The sequence below is a fragment of the Trachemys scripta genome, chromosome 13 (genome assembly GCF_013100865.1).
Source record: "Trachemys scripta elegans isolate TJP31775 chromosome 13, CAS_Tse_1.0, whole genome shotgun sequence".
Lineage (NCBI taxonomy): Eukaryota > Metazoa > Chordata > Testudines > Emydidae > Trachemys > Trachemys scripta.
In genome coordinates, this window is record NC_048310.1 from 22,110,942 (window position 1) to 22,127,811 (window position 16,870).

The 16,870-nt window shown below is 42.6% G+C and overlaps 1 protein-coding gene across 3 annotated transcripts in view; it reads right to left on the reverse strand.

The window, feature by feature from the left end:
* Positions 1-16,870, reverse strand: part of DPY19L3 (dpy-19 like C-mannosyltransferase 3) — a 66,851-nt gene that overhangs the window by 34,665 nt on the left and 15,316 nt on the right. For 2 of the 3 annotated variants that reach the window (XM_034788135.1, XM_034788132.1), the window contains exons 2-4: positions 15,567-15,709; positions 12,536-12,660; positions 9,617-9,664 (exon numbers count right to left, since the gene is read on the reverse strand). In XM_034788135.1, coding sequence (XP_034644026.1) covers positions 9,617-9,664; positions 12,536-12,660; positions 15,567-15,687 — 294 coding nt within the window. In that variant the 5' untranslated portion in view covers positions 15,688-15,709. The remainder of the gene's footprint in view (positions 1-9,616; positions 9,665-12,535; positions 12,661-15,566; positions 15,710-16,870) is intronic. The other variant, XM_034788133.1, reaches the window with a different exon arrangement.

A 16,870-nucleotide genomic window follows, 5' to 3' on the forward strand; every position in this document is an offset into this window, starting at 1 on the left:
TAGAATCTTGTTGCAAAAAACACATTTTGCTGAAGTCAACTGTAGACAAAAATAAACCACTAGAAGCTCTCCATGTAGCTGCTCTAAACTGATGAAAGAGAGCTCTCCTGTTGGTTTAATTACTCCAGTCCCCACCACATAGAGGTAGCTATGTTGGCGGAAGAAACTCTAACTTACGTTGACATAAGCTGTAGTGTAGCCATAGCCTACATCCTTCAAAATGACTCTTCACATGTAAATTTACTTTCATAAATATCTTTTAAGAATGTCTTAGAGCTCTTAGAAAACATTTATGTTAGGAACACTGTAGATTCTGTGATAAACATTGCACAAGTTGAACATACAATAGTAAAACATGCACTCAGTGTTTACCCATAACAGTATATATTTTTATTGACATAGCACACTAAGAAAAGTATAAATTGCCATCGAACTGGAAAAGTGTTGTGAATGAGTAAAGCAGATGTTATCTTAGCAGGAAACAGATGTAAAACTCACTAGTGTTTGTGTCGTAAAATATAAATAGCATTTGGTTCAAGACAGCTGGTGCAAGGATTACATATTAATCATGTTTGAATGCATTTTTGCTAATTAGATCCCCCTCTGTGATTACCTTCCCCCCCCTTAATAAATTCCAAGTGTTAAAAATTCCTTCTACTTTAACACTTAAAAATGTTGCTTCTGTTTTGAGAGAACTTTTTTGTAGTAGTGGTGAATTTAAAACTAGAAATTGCAGCTATCCCATCTTATGATCTGGTTCAATTCTATTCGTTTTGCTTAGTATGATATTAAATACATTGCTACCCCGCTATAACGCTGTCCTCAGGAACCAAAAGAAATCTTACCGCATTATAGGTGAAACCGTGTTTTATATCGAACTTGCTTTGATCCGCCAGTGTGCGCAGTTCCCTCCCTCCCCCCAGAGCACTGCTTCACCGCGTTATATTCGAATTCATATTATATCAGGTCACGTTATATCTGGGTAGAGGTGTACTAAAAGGCACAAAGTCAATGTAGTCCACTGACACTGTAATGTTTTAGTATACTGGAATGCAACTGGAGAGTTTGTGTGGACTATGGTGATTCATACATTAGGAACAGCAGAATTTTCCATGGCAGATTATGATGCAACATATCAACCATGCTCAATAATATTTGTTACAGTTTCAGGGCAATTGCACCTGTCTTTCCCCCAATGTGGGCCACAAATGGCATCCACTTAAAGTCTTCCAGCTCCTAGCCATCACCTCTGCCTGGTGGAAACCCACACCTCACTCCTTTCTAACCATGCCTTTTTAAGGCTCCACAATTTCTTGCCTTACTCTGTGATACACCCAGCAAGCTAGAATACCAAAAAAAGACCAGCGCCTCTGTTTTACTTTCTGTCCAAGGGCTATAACCAGTATATTGCCCACAGTTCCTTCTAAACAAGCACATTTATTTTTAAGGTACAAGTATTACAGAGAAAAGACATTAAAACAATAAAAGAACCTATACATATGCAAAATAGCTTACAGATGTCATCTCCTATTACACCCTAGGGCTCTGGTAGGTTTTAGTCCTTCAACACCCATAGCTGGGTTTTCCCCATGGTTGCAAATTCACCCATGTTAGATCCAGAACTAAAACTCAGACTGGACAGATCAGACATTTCTTTAAACGGCTTTGCCCTTTACTCTCAGCCTTCTGTAACAGGTAAATCGTCAACAATGGTTGACTGGCATAGCTTCAAAAGGCTGGGTTTTTGCATTACCTGAGTTGGGGATTTGCATTATTCTCTCCCAACGAATTCCCCTGGAAACTCACTTAACATTTACTGTCTCAAAAGTCCATACTTATCTGGCACATTTTCAATGTAGTCTTTTGAACTCAAGTCTTTCATTTATTGCAGCAGTATTAAGCAATGAAAACAACATACAAAAGGGCTCTAGTCACAGTTAACAGTGAAAGTCCTTAGATTCCAGAACAAGTTTCCTCAACCCTCTAAAGCAAATCATACCAAATTTAGGAAAACAGATAAAATGAATTGAAGCTTTTTATATAAAACAGCACAAATATGGACCTAATTACACTGACTGCCTTCATCCAGCATTCTTTGATCTGATTTAACAAGGCCAAAGCATAGTTTGTGTAGCTGAAAAAATATATATATTTTGTTTTCAAGTCTTAAATTTCAATGCAGATCAGTCAGATTAGCAAATCTCTTCAACTATACAAGTGGAAACTCAATATAGACAGCTGCTATCAATGTTCCAGGCTGTGACTCATGCCCTCAGCAAACATATTTAATGCACATACATGGTCTTTTGGCTGGTTAACCTCCTGTCCATCTGTCAGAATGGCATGGCTCCTGCTCATATGTTGATTAGACTTTTGATATAGGGTATGGGTGCCAAGCAACATATATAGCTGGCCAAACACTTCTTCAGGAAGAAAGTACTGAAGTATTGATCCAGCTTGTTTTTTTCCTAATGGATTATACCTGTTCACTTGGGTTATTAATGAACTTTGAATACTAGCTTCCTGCTTCTTTGTTCATCTCTATTAGAGATTTAGCATGTGAAATGAGAAGACATAAGCACATAATTAGCCAGAACAAGTGAGAACATCGGGACTCAAATACTGCTTATGCTTTGTGCCTAATTATCATCTTACCTTTGCTGGTGCAAATTCATTGATGTAAACAGAACAACACTAGATTAAAACTGATATGAAAGGAGAATCAAGTTTTACTTCTGTTCTAATTCTCTGATGTTCATACTAGAGCTCATTCCCTGAGAAAAATGTAAATTGTGAGTTCATTTGCTGTTGCAGAAATGACACATGGGAAGACACACACACACACAGGGCATTGTGTGTGTGTGTGTGTGTGTGTGTGTGTGTGTGTGTTTAGAATTCCCTCAGAGCTGACACAAGAACTATGGGCTGGATTCTGATCTCATTTTACACCAGCATAAATTGGAAGTAAGTCCACTGAAGTCAATGGAGTTAGATGGTGGAAGTGAGAAGAGACTCGAGCCCAGTGTTTTCTTCAATGTCATCTAGCCAGGACAACTGACTGTAGGCTCCTATGACCACTGTTAAAATTGTATGCAAACATTATCCTTCGTTTTGTTGGACAAGGTTATTCTGTGACTTCTCTCTCATGGCATCTAACTTATAGCATACGTCACGGTCCTTGGATACTTGCTTTTTTTTCTATTTTTGTGATGAGAGGTACAAGATTGGTTTTCCCTTATTCCAATTCCCATGGCAAAATTAGATAAACAGAGATGAGTGTGTATATTTAACTCATCATCAAGGTTCTCATTCATACCATAGAAGGTGCTATTGCTAGCCTCTTGAAGGAAGGCTGTCTGCAAAGAAGTACTTTATTGCAACAGTTGTTATACAGTAAAGTTGTTCTCATTGTTGCAGGATACTGAAAATTGGGTTTCAAGAGGGGCCTTCCACAGTGGAACCAATACCACATTTCTATAACCAGGCCATCATTAGCAGTAGGTTCATAAATGTCAACTTCAATTCTTTATTTTTGAGTTATGGTACATAGCTGTATAAAATACATGCTTCTCACTTTGAATTCTTGAAGCTGAACAAAGTTGGGGGATTTTCTGCACAGTTCTCTAACCAAGCAACAAATGTCAACAAATCAATGCACCATATTGGAACACTAATTCAGAATAAAGCTTCCATTTTCTAAACCTAAAGGGTATATACGCAAAAATAAGTGACCCAGATTCTTTGGTCCACCTACTTAAAAACCAAACTAGGGCCAAAGGTTTTCACTACAGCATTGTCCTCTGTGGAGAGAAGGTGAGGGGATCCTCTCTGGCATAAGATGATAGAGAAGTGGGAATGACCGAGTCACCACCATGTCCAGTTCTTCACTGTTATAGCCCTGACAGACCCTGCATAAGTGATGTACATTAAATCTGCCTCTGACAGCTTTAACTTGTCTTGGGCATGGGCCAAGCAGCTGAGAATCAGGGGTCCATGACTGACTCCCTGATAGTTCCACTTTACCAATGCATCTGAGCAGAACTCAGGCATAGCACAGTGGAGAGCCAAGTTCTATTAAATAAAAAGCAATTCTTTATGACAGAGAATCCTTTAATATATATGAAAATGCTAATAATAATATCCCTGTTATCAGTGACAGAACAGACTGCGTACTTAAAATGTTTTACAACAAACATATCCTTCACAGTGCCCAACAAATTGGTGGTCTCACTGCTAAATTCTATTTAAAATGTTAGGAAACTTAACAACAAAAACTGTGGTAATTAATGCTGCATCCAAAAACTGCAATTTACTTATTCAAGAAGTTGAGCCTATTGTAATGATACTTTCAATATTAATTTAACTTTACCTAAGAGTTCACTATGATTTAAAGGCTGGTCCAATGCCCTCTGAAGTATGGGCACTGGATCGGGACATTAGAGATCATGTGCAAGGTTACAGGTTGGTAAACTTTTTTTTCCCTATTAATAGTTTTAATAGATTTCATTGTTAGAAAAAATATTCCTGCTATTCAGCCTGTATTCTTCCTTTGTTCAATTTAACCTTTCTTTACTTCTACTTTACATACTGTCAGGGTGGTTAAACACTGGAACAAATTGCCTAGGGAGGTTGTGGAATCTCCGTCTCTGGAGATATTTAAGAGTAGGTTAGATAAATGTCTATCAGGGATGGTCTAGACAGTATTTGGTCCTGCCATGCGGGCAGGGGACTGGACTCGATGACCTCTCGAGGTCCCTTCCAGTCCTATAATCTATGAATCTATAACTCTAGAACAAGGGTGGCCAACCTGAGCCTGAGAAGGAGCCAGAATTTACCAATGTACATTGCCAAAGAGCCACAATAATATGTCAGCAGCCCCCCGTCAACTCCCCCCCCACACACACCCAGCACCTCCCGCCCACCAGCAACTCCGCTGAACTGCACCGCCCCGCACCTCCCAATCAGCTGTTTCGTGGCATGCAGGAGGCTCTGGGGGAGGGAAGGAGGGGGAGGAATGAGGGCACAACAGACTCAGGAGAGGGTGCAGGAGGGGGTGGAGTTGGGGGAGGGCCTGTGGCAAAGCCAGGGGTTGAGCAGTGAGCACATTGGAAAGTTGGTGCCTGTAGCTCCAGCCCCGGAGTCGGTGCCTATACAAGGAGCCACATATTAACTTCTGCCACAGGTTGGCCACCCCTGCTCTAGAACACCCTAAATAATTTCAAAATAGCTAGGGTTGTTTATCAAATATTCCCTTATTTGTCATTTAGCCAAGCTCATCAAATTTAGTTATTTTAGTTGTCCCTTTTAAATTGTCCCCTCCAGCGCATTAATCATTTACAGTAGAACCTTAAAGTTATGAACATCAGAGTTACAAACTGACCAGTCAACCACACACTTCATTTGGACTGAAAGGATACAATCAGGAAGCAGCAGATACAAAACAAACAAACAAGAAACAAATACAGTACAGTACTGTGTTAAATGTAATCTACTAAAAAAATAAAAAAGGAAAGCAGGATTTTTCTTCTGCATAGTACTGTTTCAAAGCTGTATTAAGTCAATGTTCAGTTGTAAACTTTTGAAGAACAACTATAACATTTTGTTCAGAATTACAAACAATTCAGAGTTTCGAACAACCTCCATTCCTGAGGTGTTAGTAACACTGAGGTTATTCTTTGTTTGTTTGTAATTCCCTCTAACTTAGGCTACATCTACACTACAGGGGGGAGTCGATTTAAGATACGCAAATTCAGCTACGTGAATAGCGTAGCTGAATTCGACGTATCGCAGCCGACTTGCCGCCGTCCTCACAGCGGGGTAAAATCGACCTCTGCGGCTTCCTGTCGACGGCGCTTACTCCCACCTCCGCTGGTGGAGTAAGAGCATCGATTCGGGGATCGATTGTCGCGTCCCGACGGGATGCGATAAATCGATCCCCGAGAGGTCGATTTCTACCAGCCGATTCAGGCGGGTAGTGTAGACCTAGCCTTAGGGACATTTCTCTGGCCTTGAAATGCTCAGACTTGTACATCAGGGGTTGGGAACCTATGGGCTGCAGTGAAGATTCGGCCCCCTGCTTAATTTCATCCTGCAGCAAGTCTCGGCGCCATGAGCTGGAGCATCCTTGCCCACCCTGGGGCTCGCCCTGCTGCGACAGGAAGCTAGGGTTGCCAGGCCGTTAAAAATCCAGATGGCGGTGCAGCGGGGCTAAGGCAGGCTCCCTGGGTCCGTGCAGTTCCCAGAAGCAGCTAGCATGTCCCTGCGGCCTCTAAGCACAGGGGTGATCAGGAAAGCTCTGCGTACTGCCCCTGCCCCCAGCACTGGCTCCACAGCTCCCATTGGCCAGGATTTGCAGGCAATGAGAACTGCGGAGGCAGCACGCATCGTGCAAAGCCGTCTGACCACGCCTCCACCGAGGGGCCGGACATGCCAGCCACTTCCGGGAGCTGCGCAGAGCCAGGACAGGTGGGGAGCCTGCCTTAGCCCCGCTGCACCACCAATTGGGAGCCACCTGAAGTAAGCGCCACCTGGCCGGAGCCCACCCACCAAACCCTCTCCCACCCCCCCCCAACCTCCTGCCCCAGGTCGAATCCCCCCCTGCCCCCTGGACCCCCAATCCCCGAGCCCCCCCCCCCCCCCCGAACGGAGCCCTCACCCCCACAGCCCGCACCCCAACCCTCTTCCCGAGCCCCCTCCCGCCCCTGAACCTATTTCTCGCTCTGCTCCGGAGCCTGCATCTGCAGCTGGAGCCCTCACCCCCCTTCCACACTCCAGCCCAGTGAAAGTGAGTGAGGGTGGGGGTAAGCAAGTGACTGAGGAAGGGGGGCTGGAGTGAGTGGGGACAGGGCCTCGGGGAAGGGGCAGGGCAGGGTTGTTCATTTTTGTGCAATTAGAAAGTTGGCAACCCTAGGGGAAGCCCTGAGCTATCTCCCTGCCCGTCCCCCCGTCCCTCCCCGCAGGGCTGGAGCCACAAGCGCTGGCTCACCCCACTGCGGGGGGTAAGCCGCAAGCCTCTCTCCCTCCCCACCCCCACCCCACGCAGGCCAAAAGTCACCTTGTCTTTGATTCTATATTATATTGCAAGCTCATATCCGATTTGACTTACACTATGGTAGGCTTTTCTCAGCATTTATGGCCTCCAAACATCACCCTCCAACTGTATATATATTTCTAGCATGTAAATAAATTATTTGTAACTACTTAGGATATTCTTTGTTATCGATCATAAACTCAAATTTCAAAATAAGTGAAATTTGGAGTACAAAGAAATTACACTATGGTAAAACTACAGTAGTGAATCCAGCCCTTTGCAGATCTAACTTGTTGCAACTCCTTGGAAACTTACCACCTCCTTATCCCATCTCATGCTGTCTGACAAATGAAATATCTTAATATCTATATCAATGAATACTGTTTCTCTTTCAAACTCATCTTTAAATGCATTAAATATAATTTATTAGCTGTTTTTATGTACAAATTTTTAACAGGCTAATTGTAGCTGATGTGAGATGGAAGGAGACTTAAAATATTTAAATTCAGAGAGACAAGGAGTGAGAATCACAAGGCGGACTTTGGTGCCTAACTGATTCTTTAGGTGCCTTTTAAAATCCAACATTTAGGCAGCATTGGCATTCACAAAACCCCTGCTGAGCTGCCACCTAACCCTATAGTCACCTAAACTCCTATGGTGCCTAAGTTTCCGCTGTTAAGTCCTCAACACACCTGAACGTCAGTGGCTAGGCATACACACAGCTGCCTAAGTCCTGACATTGTCCAGCAGCTCTGAGTTTAACTCACACCCAAGCCCCCACAGAACTTACAAAGTTGACATTCCCCTGCCTATCTTGCCTTTGGGGCCTAATCCAGTAGGCATGCTCAGGGCACACCTAAACCTGAATGGAAGATGATGGTGGGGTCTGTTAACCCTCTTATAACACTTATCCCAATGGTCAGAGCTACTCACCCAGGATGTGGGATACCCAGGTTCAAATCTCCCACCTCTGCCTGATGTGAAGCATGGACTTGGGTCCTCCTACAATGCAAGTGAGTGCCCTAACCAGTGGGCTAATCCAGGATATTCTGGAATAGAGGGGACTCTCAATATCTCCTGTTGGAGCTATTCCATTATGTATAAATACTTAATATTCATTGGGGGAGAGAGAAAGAGAGAGAGACTATAGCTCTGTGGTTAGGACATGCCCCTGGGAAGTAGGTAGTGTTGCCAATTTTAGTTGGATGTATTTCTGGAGATTTATTCACATGACATAATCTTTAATTCCTGGAGACTCCAGGCCGATCCTGGAGAGTGGCCACCTTAGAGGTAGGAGACTCAGGTTACAGTCCCCCTGATCTAATTGAAGTTTAAGTGTTTCTACACAGTGGAACAGCATTAACAGAAGGGGGATGAGGGAGGGTGAGAGCGAGAGAGCTGCCCCAGAGTACTCCATAGCTCAATGGTTAGGATACTTGCCTGCAAAACGGGAGAGCCAAGTTCCACCCCCTGTTCCACATCAGATAGCAGAGGGTTTGAACCATTCTCCCACATCCTGGGTATGTGTTCTAACAACTGGGCTTAAGGTTATAAGGGGAACATGACCACCTCTCTGGTTTTTCACAAGAATCACTAACCTGTCTTAGGAAGATCAGAATAATTCATGGTTGTGAATCCTGAGTGGAAGGAGACACCTCCCTCTGGTCTGGACTTCAGCGCCTAACTACCTTTTGAGGAGCAAGGCTTAGGCCACACAACTTTCCTGAGCATTTCCTATTAGTTAGCTTAGGCAGCTCCCCACTCAGTATGCTGGCTTTTGTGAATCCCCTTTTTAGATGCCTATCTCTCCCTATGCATTGTATAGGGAGCCTGGCCATCTACATCAGAGCTGTGAATTCCACTAGGCAGCATGGTATCTCAGTCCGCTGTGTGAATCCCACTCATGGTGGCTTTATGGAATTCTTATATGTATTAAAGTATTTATCGTTGTCAAATGTAAAAACTAGTTACTTTTTATTTTTTTTATAACCTATTAAATCAAAGCCATTTAAAAATAGATGTAACATTTTTAAAGAAATGTATGACTACATTCTTAAAAAATGAACTCTCTCTTTTATAATAGACATTTCCCTTGTTTCTCAACAATGGCTATATATTACAGAATTTTGTAGGTCCTTGCGTTATGCAACACTGTGTGTGTTAGTATGGCTTCCATTTCTAGTATACATCATGTTTAGTAAATAAAACAAACAAAAAACCCCATAATAATCTCTGCATTTCATTTAGCAAAGGCTCACAATAATTTTGGTGTCAAAGATTAGATTACATGCAATAAAACTAGCATTTAGACCTCCAGAAAAATAAGGCATATTGCTACACAGTTTTGAGGAAATTTAGTTAGAATATGCAGGAATCTATGTATCAGCCAAACCATAAAAAGTTAAAGAAAATATGGACATTTCCATTTGTTTTCAAAATAACTTTTGAGATCTAAATTATTATACACTAAATTTCACTGCCTATATTAGTATACAGTCTATACTATTTGAAAAACAATGAAAAAAGATTTTCTATATATGGACACCCCTATGTCTAAATGTCTTATTATAGATGGACATACAGTACCTTGCAAGAGTGCACACGGCTGCAGCTTTGAATCATCCCAAAGTCCTCCTTACTTGGCAAATAAAGCACAAATAGCAGAGGCTAACCCCTTTGTTCTTAAATCATGTTAAATAATTTTAAGCCAAATTTATAGAAATAGCCTCTAAGTTTGCATGATCAAGTAGGTATAGGCATATCTGGTAACTGCGCATAACAAGTTTATTTTTGCAAATACTTGTCTGCCTATTCAAATCAAAGTTTAACATTTGTGCTTACAAAGTTAAAGGTTAATCTGAATCCCACTGAAAATATGACCCTTAACATCTACTAAATGGAAAACTTATTTTCTTAGAAGCAATGCAAAGTGAGCCTGCATACAGAGTACACTCCAATAAATAGAATGTATCACTGAAAATTATCTAAAGTTTATTTTACAATGTAGATTTCTAATCCATTAGAAATAATAAGAAAAAATTGGTGTGCATTTTGTCCATTTTTGAGCAACATAACTATGATGATAAACATATTTGTCACTAGTGCCATCTTGTGTAAGTTGGAACACATTCACAAACTATTGAATTTTTCAGAGGTAAATATAAAACATTTTATCTTTTCAGTCATGTATGTGGATTTGTAGACACACCCATTTAACCTAAAAAAGTAAAGACTGTCAAAAGTGAACATCATGTTTATCAACAGTATACATCTCTGTGTAACCAAAGAAAGACGAGGCTGCCACAAACAATGTTGTTCATGCAGTTCGGCAGTAACTATTTTAGTAACTGGTAACTACTGCTTTTAGTACCTGTATGAAAATGTTTTTGGAAATGCAAAAAGGTGTTAATGTGCTAAAGAAGCTCAGACACACTGTATAAGAGTATATTACAGTATAAATACTCTAAATATGTTTACCTAATCTATTAGAAAAATATGGTGTGTGTGGGTGTGTGTGTATATGGTACCTATCAGTGAGGACTAAGTGTTTTTGCAATAAAGTAACTCACCTGTTCATTTATTTTCTTTGATTTAGACATCAGCATAACAATTATTTTCCTCTGCAACAATACTGGGGAAAAATCTATCATTACTGGTTCTTGGAAAAATCCTATACACACTAGTTCCCACCAGCACAAGTATTTCTGAGGCTGTGAAACTAACTCTACATAAAGCTGAGTTTGAGGAGGTAAGCCTTTTCCTTTTGGAAGAGGATTTGGCTGAGAACCAGGATTTTTACCTAATTAGAGAATCTGTTAGGTGTTAAATCATCTTTGCTAGATTAATCTTTTACGATCCCTTGGAGAGAGAGACTGTGTTCTAGGGAGTTGATGAGCCAAATTTGCTTGTGTTGGCACAGGGAAGTACATTTCCCTGCAGCAACCACATCCCTTGTAGGTGGTGAGTGGGTAGGAAGCTGCATGCCCTGAGAAGAAAGGGATTTTACCACTGCCAGCCTTAGTTGAGGGGGATGGGGGGAGGTCCAGTTGTCAGGGGCAGTCTGAAGTACAATTGTGGGCTCCACTAAGTTCCAATGTGGTGTCCGCTGAAAGGACACATGGGGAAACAGTACATTTTCTGGCTGCCTTAGCCATACCCCCAACAGGCCTATTTGGCAAGCCCCAGAAAATGGGACACAAGCTTTCTTTGGGGGACTGTCATGAGTCATTATTTATGCTCCATAAACTGGCAATAAACCAAAGATTAATTTGTCTTGATACTGTTTGTTCTACTTGAAAGGTAAATAAAACGCTTATGTGAAGGGACCCACCTCACAACCTCAAAGAAGCATGGGAGTGGTTACATATCTCATCTCATCCCCATTTGAGGTACTGTATTAAAAAAACATACCAGGGTAACGGATCTAGTAGTTTGAACTGGGTACTTCAGTGTAGAGTTCAATTCCTAATTCTGCCAATGACTTAAGTGACCTCCCTGTCTCGTGCCTCAATTTACTAGTCTGTAAAATGGTGATAATCCCATCTCTCACAGGTCTTTAATTAATGTTTGAAAAGTGCTTTTACGTTTTCAGATAAAGAATGCTATTTTGTGAAAATAAATATTATTACTTGGAGAGTTTTGTTTTACTGATGATTATCTGTGCCCCAATTGCATTAGAAGAATCACTTTATAGATATATTTCTTTATTCAGATTAAAGACCTTCTTACAGAGATAATGCTGTTGCATGCCAGGATTTGGGGAAGGCATTTCTTTTCTTAAAATACTTTTTAAAATGTTGAGAAATCAGTGTTTGACTTTTTCTAGGTGATCATTTGTAGGCAAGATTTGAGCTACTGTTAATATAGCAGGAACATAATGGAAGACTGTTGTGTGAATGTGTTTAGAGCAGTGGTTCCCAAACTTGTTCCACTGCTTGTGCAGGGAAAGCCCCTGGCGGTCCGGGCCGGTTTGTTTACCTGCCGCGTCCGCAGGTTCGGCCGATCATGGCTCCCAGTGACCGCGGTTCGCCGCTCTAGGCCAATGGGAACTGCTGTGAGCGGCGGCCAGTACGTCCCTTGTCCCGCGCTGCTTCTAGCAGCTCCCATTGGTCTAGAGTGGCGAACCGCGGCCACTGGGAGCCGCGATCGGCCGAACCTGTGGATGCGCCAGGGGCTTTCCTGTACAAGCGGCGGAACAAGTTTGGGAACCACTGGTTTAGAGCATAGTTAGGAAAAAGGTACTTATGGAAGTGATTGAAAGGTTTTCAGTGTGAGAAAGTAGGGGAAAAGGTTAAAATGGGAAATGTGTGCTATCCCGCGCACTCTCTCATCCCCCACACACCCTCCCCGACACCTGTCTTCAGATAGAACATTCTATATTTTCAGTATGAGTGACAAGACAAATAGATTTTTTTTTTTTTTAAGTATATAGCCTACTGCAAATATTCACGTTGCAAACAGTGTCCTAGGAAAGCACTGATGTAATTATCAAAATCATTTCATTACCTTAATATTGGAAAACCACAGGTCATTTTCATGTAGAGTAGCAAAGTAAACAGAAGTAAGAAGTCCAAGAGATATGGCAACAGTTCCACCCACTGTAAGTGAAAGTCTCTTCCATAGCTTTTCACCTGTGTAAACGTATAGAAGAAAAACACGTTCACTCTGGGATTGTGAAGCTTGCCATTCTACTTATGTATTTTAAATGGATTTCAGAACCATCACTAGTGAGGTCTAGGACTTGTACATAACTAGAGCCTTGTTCTCAAACTGCTTTATGGAAACTCTACTTGTGATTTTCTGGTGTAGCAATCTTTTAGTTACATATAGAATGAAAAAGCCTCTGTTTGAAGGGGAAAATGTAAAGTTGCAGTTTTTAAAACAGCCCTATGATCTCATACAGATCTAGATAAACACCATATCTAATTTATAAATCTAAATTACAAAGAGTTTGCAACACCCTCCAGGGTTTTGTTTTTAATTAATGAACTACAGCGTGACTGTTAGCTCACAAAGCAAGATATCAAATCTTTTTCTTTAAACTTCTGAACTTGGCTGCTTATTTTATTTTTTTCAAACTGCATTTCAGGTTGAATAAACTTCCACTCTGAGGCTGATCATTGATCAAAGCAGTCTCTGATGATGATGTCATGCTTTGAATTGTAGATGACCACCTGCTGACATCAGAACAAGACTATAGACTATATAATGCAGAGACTGCATTTCTAAATAAAGCACTCAGTTTACTGCTCATGTGCACTTTTTGTTTTAAAATCTTTTTCAAGTTGATTTCAGTAATCCTGCTTTTTGTGATGTGGATGCATATCCAATAAAAGTGGCTACCTGTCGCACTGGACAAAATTCAAAATGAGATATAAGCAAGTGTGATTCAATGAAGCTGAAGACAATGGATTTGTCAACTTACACCAGAGCTGTATTTGGCCTATTTACATCTCTGCAAATTGGATAAACTGGCTGCCCACCTATTCAAAGTGTGTGCACAAATGCAGGTGGACCCAATTTTGCAGGCACAAAATCGGAGGTTGCAGATTGAAAACGTGACCCTAACAAAAATAAAAACAAATGGTGTGAACTCTCAAGCATTTCCATGAAAATTTCCCTTTGTCCTTCATTTACATAAACAAACCAACAAAACAAAAGATATTTTGAAGGTAGCACTGTGTGAATCTGACTTACATCTTCAAAAGCCAAAATGGTTTCAGTTAAAGCTCTGACACCACATGTAATTTACTTGTTTTTATACTGTGCAGATATGATCCCCTATCAGAGGTCTTCAAACCTTATGTTAAAGAATCACAACTCGGATCATCTGTATGAGCCTCCAGTGTTTGAAGCATACATTTTCCAGGTTTAATTGTGAGTTGCCTGATTTGAAGGTTTAAGTCAGTGGTTCTCAACTAGGAGTCCGGGGCCCCCTGGGGGCCATGAACAGGCTTCAGGGAGTCCGCCAAGCAGGGCTAGCGTTAGACCAGGGATGGGGAAACTTTTTGGCTTGAGGGCCACATCTGGGTATAGCAATTGTATGGCGGGCCATGAATGCTCACGACATTGGGGTTGGGGTGCAGGAGAGGGTGAGGGCTCTGGAGTGGAGCCAGAAATGAGCAGTTCAGGGTGTGGGAAGGGGTTCCAGCTGGGGGTGCAGGCTCTGGGATGGAGTTGGGGATGAGGGGTTCAAGGTGTAGGAGGGTGCTCTGGGCTGGGACTGAGGGGTTCGGAGGGTGGGAGGGGGACCAGGGCTGGAACAGGGGCTTGGGGAGCAGGGGAGATGGGTCAGGGGTGCAGGCTCCAGGTAGCGCTTACCTCAAGTAGCTCCCAGAAGCAGCAGCAGCATGTCTTTCTCCTCCCCCCAGCTCCTACACAGAGGTGTGGCCAGGCGGCTCTGCTGTGTGCTGCCCCGTCCACAGGCACCACCCCTGCAGCTCCCATTGGCCGCAGTTCCTGGCCAATGGGAGCTGCAGGGGCAGCACTTGAGGCAGGGCCATCATGCGGAGCGGAGTCCCTGGCTGCCCCTATGAGTAGGAGGCTAGAGTCGGAGGGGGCACATGCCACTGCTTCTGGGAGTTGTGTGGAGCAGCCCCCGACCCTGCTCCCTGGCTGGAGCGCCGGAGCAGGGCAAGCCCCAGACTCTGTTCCCCAGTGGGAGCTCAAGGGACAGATTAAAACAGCTGGTGTCCTGGATGCGGCCCATGGTCGTAGTTTGCCCATCCCTGCGTTAGACTCACTGGGGTCCAGGGCGGAAAGCCAAAGCCCCACTGCATGTCACTTGGGGTTGAAGCCGAAGCCTGAGCAATGTAGCTTTGTGGGGGCCCCCTGTGGCGTGGGGCCTGGGCAAGTGTCCTGTTTACTACATCCTAACTCTGCCCCAGGCTTTTATATGCAGAAAACCAGTTGTTATGGCACAGGTGGGCCGTGGAGTTTTTATAGCATGTTGAGGGGGCCTCAGAAAGAAAAAGGTTGAGAACCACCGGTTTAAGTTACTCCAGTCCTATGCCTCTCTTGAGCAAAGACTGTCACTGATGATGAACTCTGCTAAATGTGTGCTGGGTTTTATGAAGTTCACAAAATTATTTTCATTTGTAACCTAAACTAGAATTTGAAAACAGGTAAAAGAATCTAGCGCAGTAATCTACAGTATCCCAGTGATTACAGTAGCTTTGATCATAAAAGCAGCAGGTGCCTGTGGCACCTTATAGACTAACAGACGAACAGGAGCATGAGCTTTCATGGGTGAATACCCACTTCTTCGGATGCATGAATCCAACGAAGTGGGTATTCCCCCACGAAAGCTCATGCTCCTATACGTCTGTTAGTCTATAAGGTGCCACAGGACTCTTTGCTGCTTTTACAGATCCAGACTAACGCAGCTACCCCTTTGATATTTGATCATAAAGAAGATTTAGCTATACTTGGATAACTATTTGGTACAACCCCTAGTTTTCATCTGTGCATAAGGGTAGATACCAAAAAATTGACACCAGTGAGAGTCCACAATACGACATTTCTTATAATTACCCACCAGATCCAACTTTTCCATCAGGCTTCACGTTTTTCTCTTGTGCCAGATGATCTTCAGCAACTTCTGTGACTTTTATTCCCTTTCTGTGTCGGATGGTTGTCATGATGTCAATAACTTTCATACATTATTCTTCAGTTTCACTCCTAAACACACATACAAAGCAATAAATATTCCTTGCCAAAAAATTATCAAATAATACCAAAAAAGTGTGTGACAAACCATGAAAACACTCAAGCATATTGTATTGTGCACAGAGGCCTAAAAAGTTATACCCATGTACAGTAATTCAAAATACTTTACAAAAACAAGAGTGTCATTCTCTGTAGCTCAGAGACATCAAAAAGAATGCAACGGAAAGACTGACATGACTTCTGCAAAGACTGACACTTATACATAACTTTACACATGGTAGACAAGATTTCCAAAAGTGGTTAGTTATTTTTGGTGTCCAATTTGAGACACCTTAAAGGGGATTACTTTTCAAAAAGTACTCAACATAAGCCCCCTTAAAAATCAGTCCCTTTTTAAGGTGTCTCAGTTGGGCACTCTAAATCACTAGTCATCTGAAAATCTTGGCTTTTGATCAATGCAATCAATAAGACTACTCACAATATGTAAAGTTAAGCATGTGCACAAATCTTTGCAGGATGGGGCCATGAGATGCAAAAGCGATTACACCAAAGAAAACTTGTGATGGAAAACATTAAAAAAGCACAACTAGTTTAGCTATACAGCTGGAAAAAAAATCCCCAACTTTTGTAATATTAGTGTACTATATAGCTTAAACAGATCACAAACCAGAGATTGGGGAGAGGACGGGGAGAAACTATTTACGGTCAGTTAGTCAATGTTCAAAATCAGTGCAGTGCAAGATTGTTCCTTAAACTATATTACATAATAATGACCTGCTTGAATTTTAAAGTCCTTTTATCTTTTAAAATCAATGACCAGCTTTGAATGCAAAAATAAGTCACCATCCCCAGACTCCAAGCGTTGCTACTTAAAAGTTAGTCTCTAAGGCAGGGGTAGGCAAAAGACGGACCACGGGCTGGATCCTGCCTGTTGAACATTTCTGTCCAGTCTGCCAGGCTCTTTGGCTGCCCCCTCGCGATCACCGGGCCGCTAAAAGTCCCGCGAGGCACTCAGGCAGGTGTGGCCCCACCCCGCTCCCAGAAGCGGCCGGCTACTGTTGGCATGTCTCTGCATGCCCCTGGTGGGGGGTGAGGCAGCTCCGTGCGCTGCCCCCATCCCAGCACCGTCCTCACAGCTCCCATTGGCGGTGCTTGCAGGCGCGGGCAGCACAC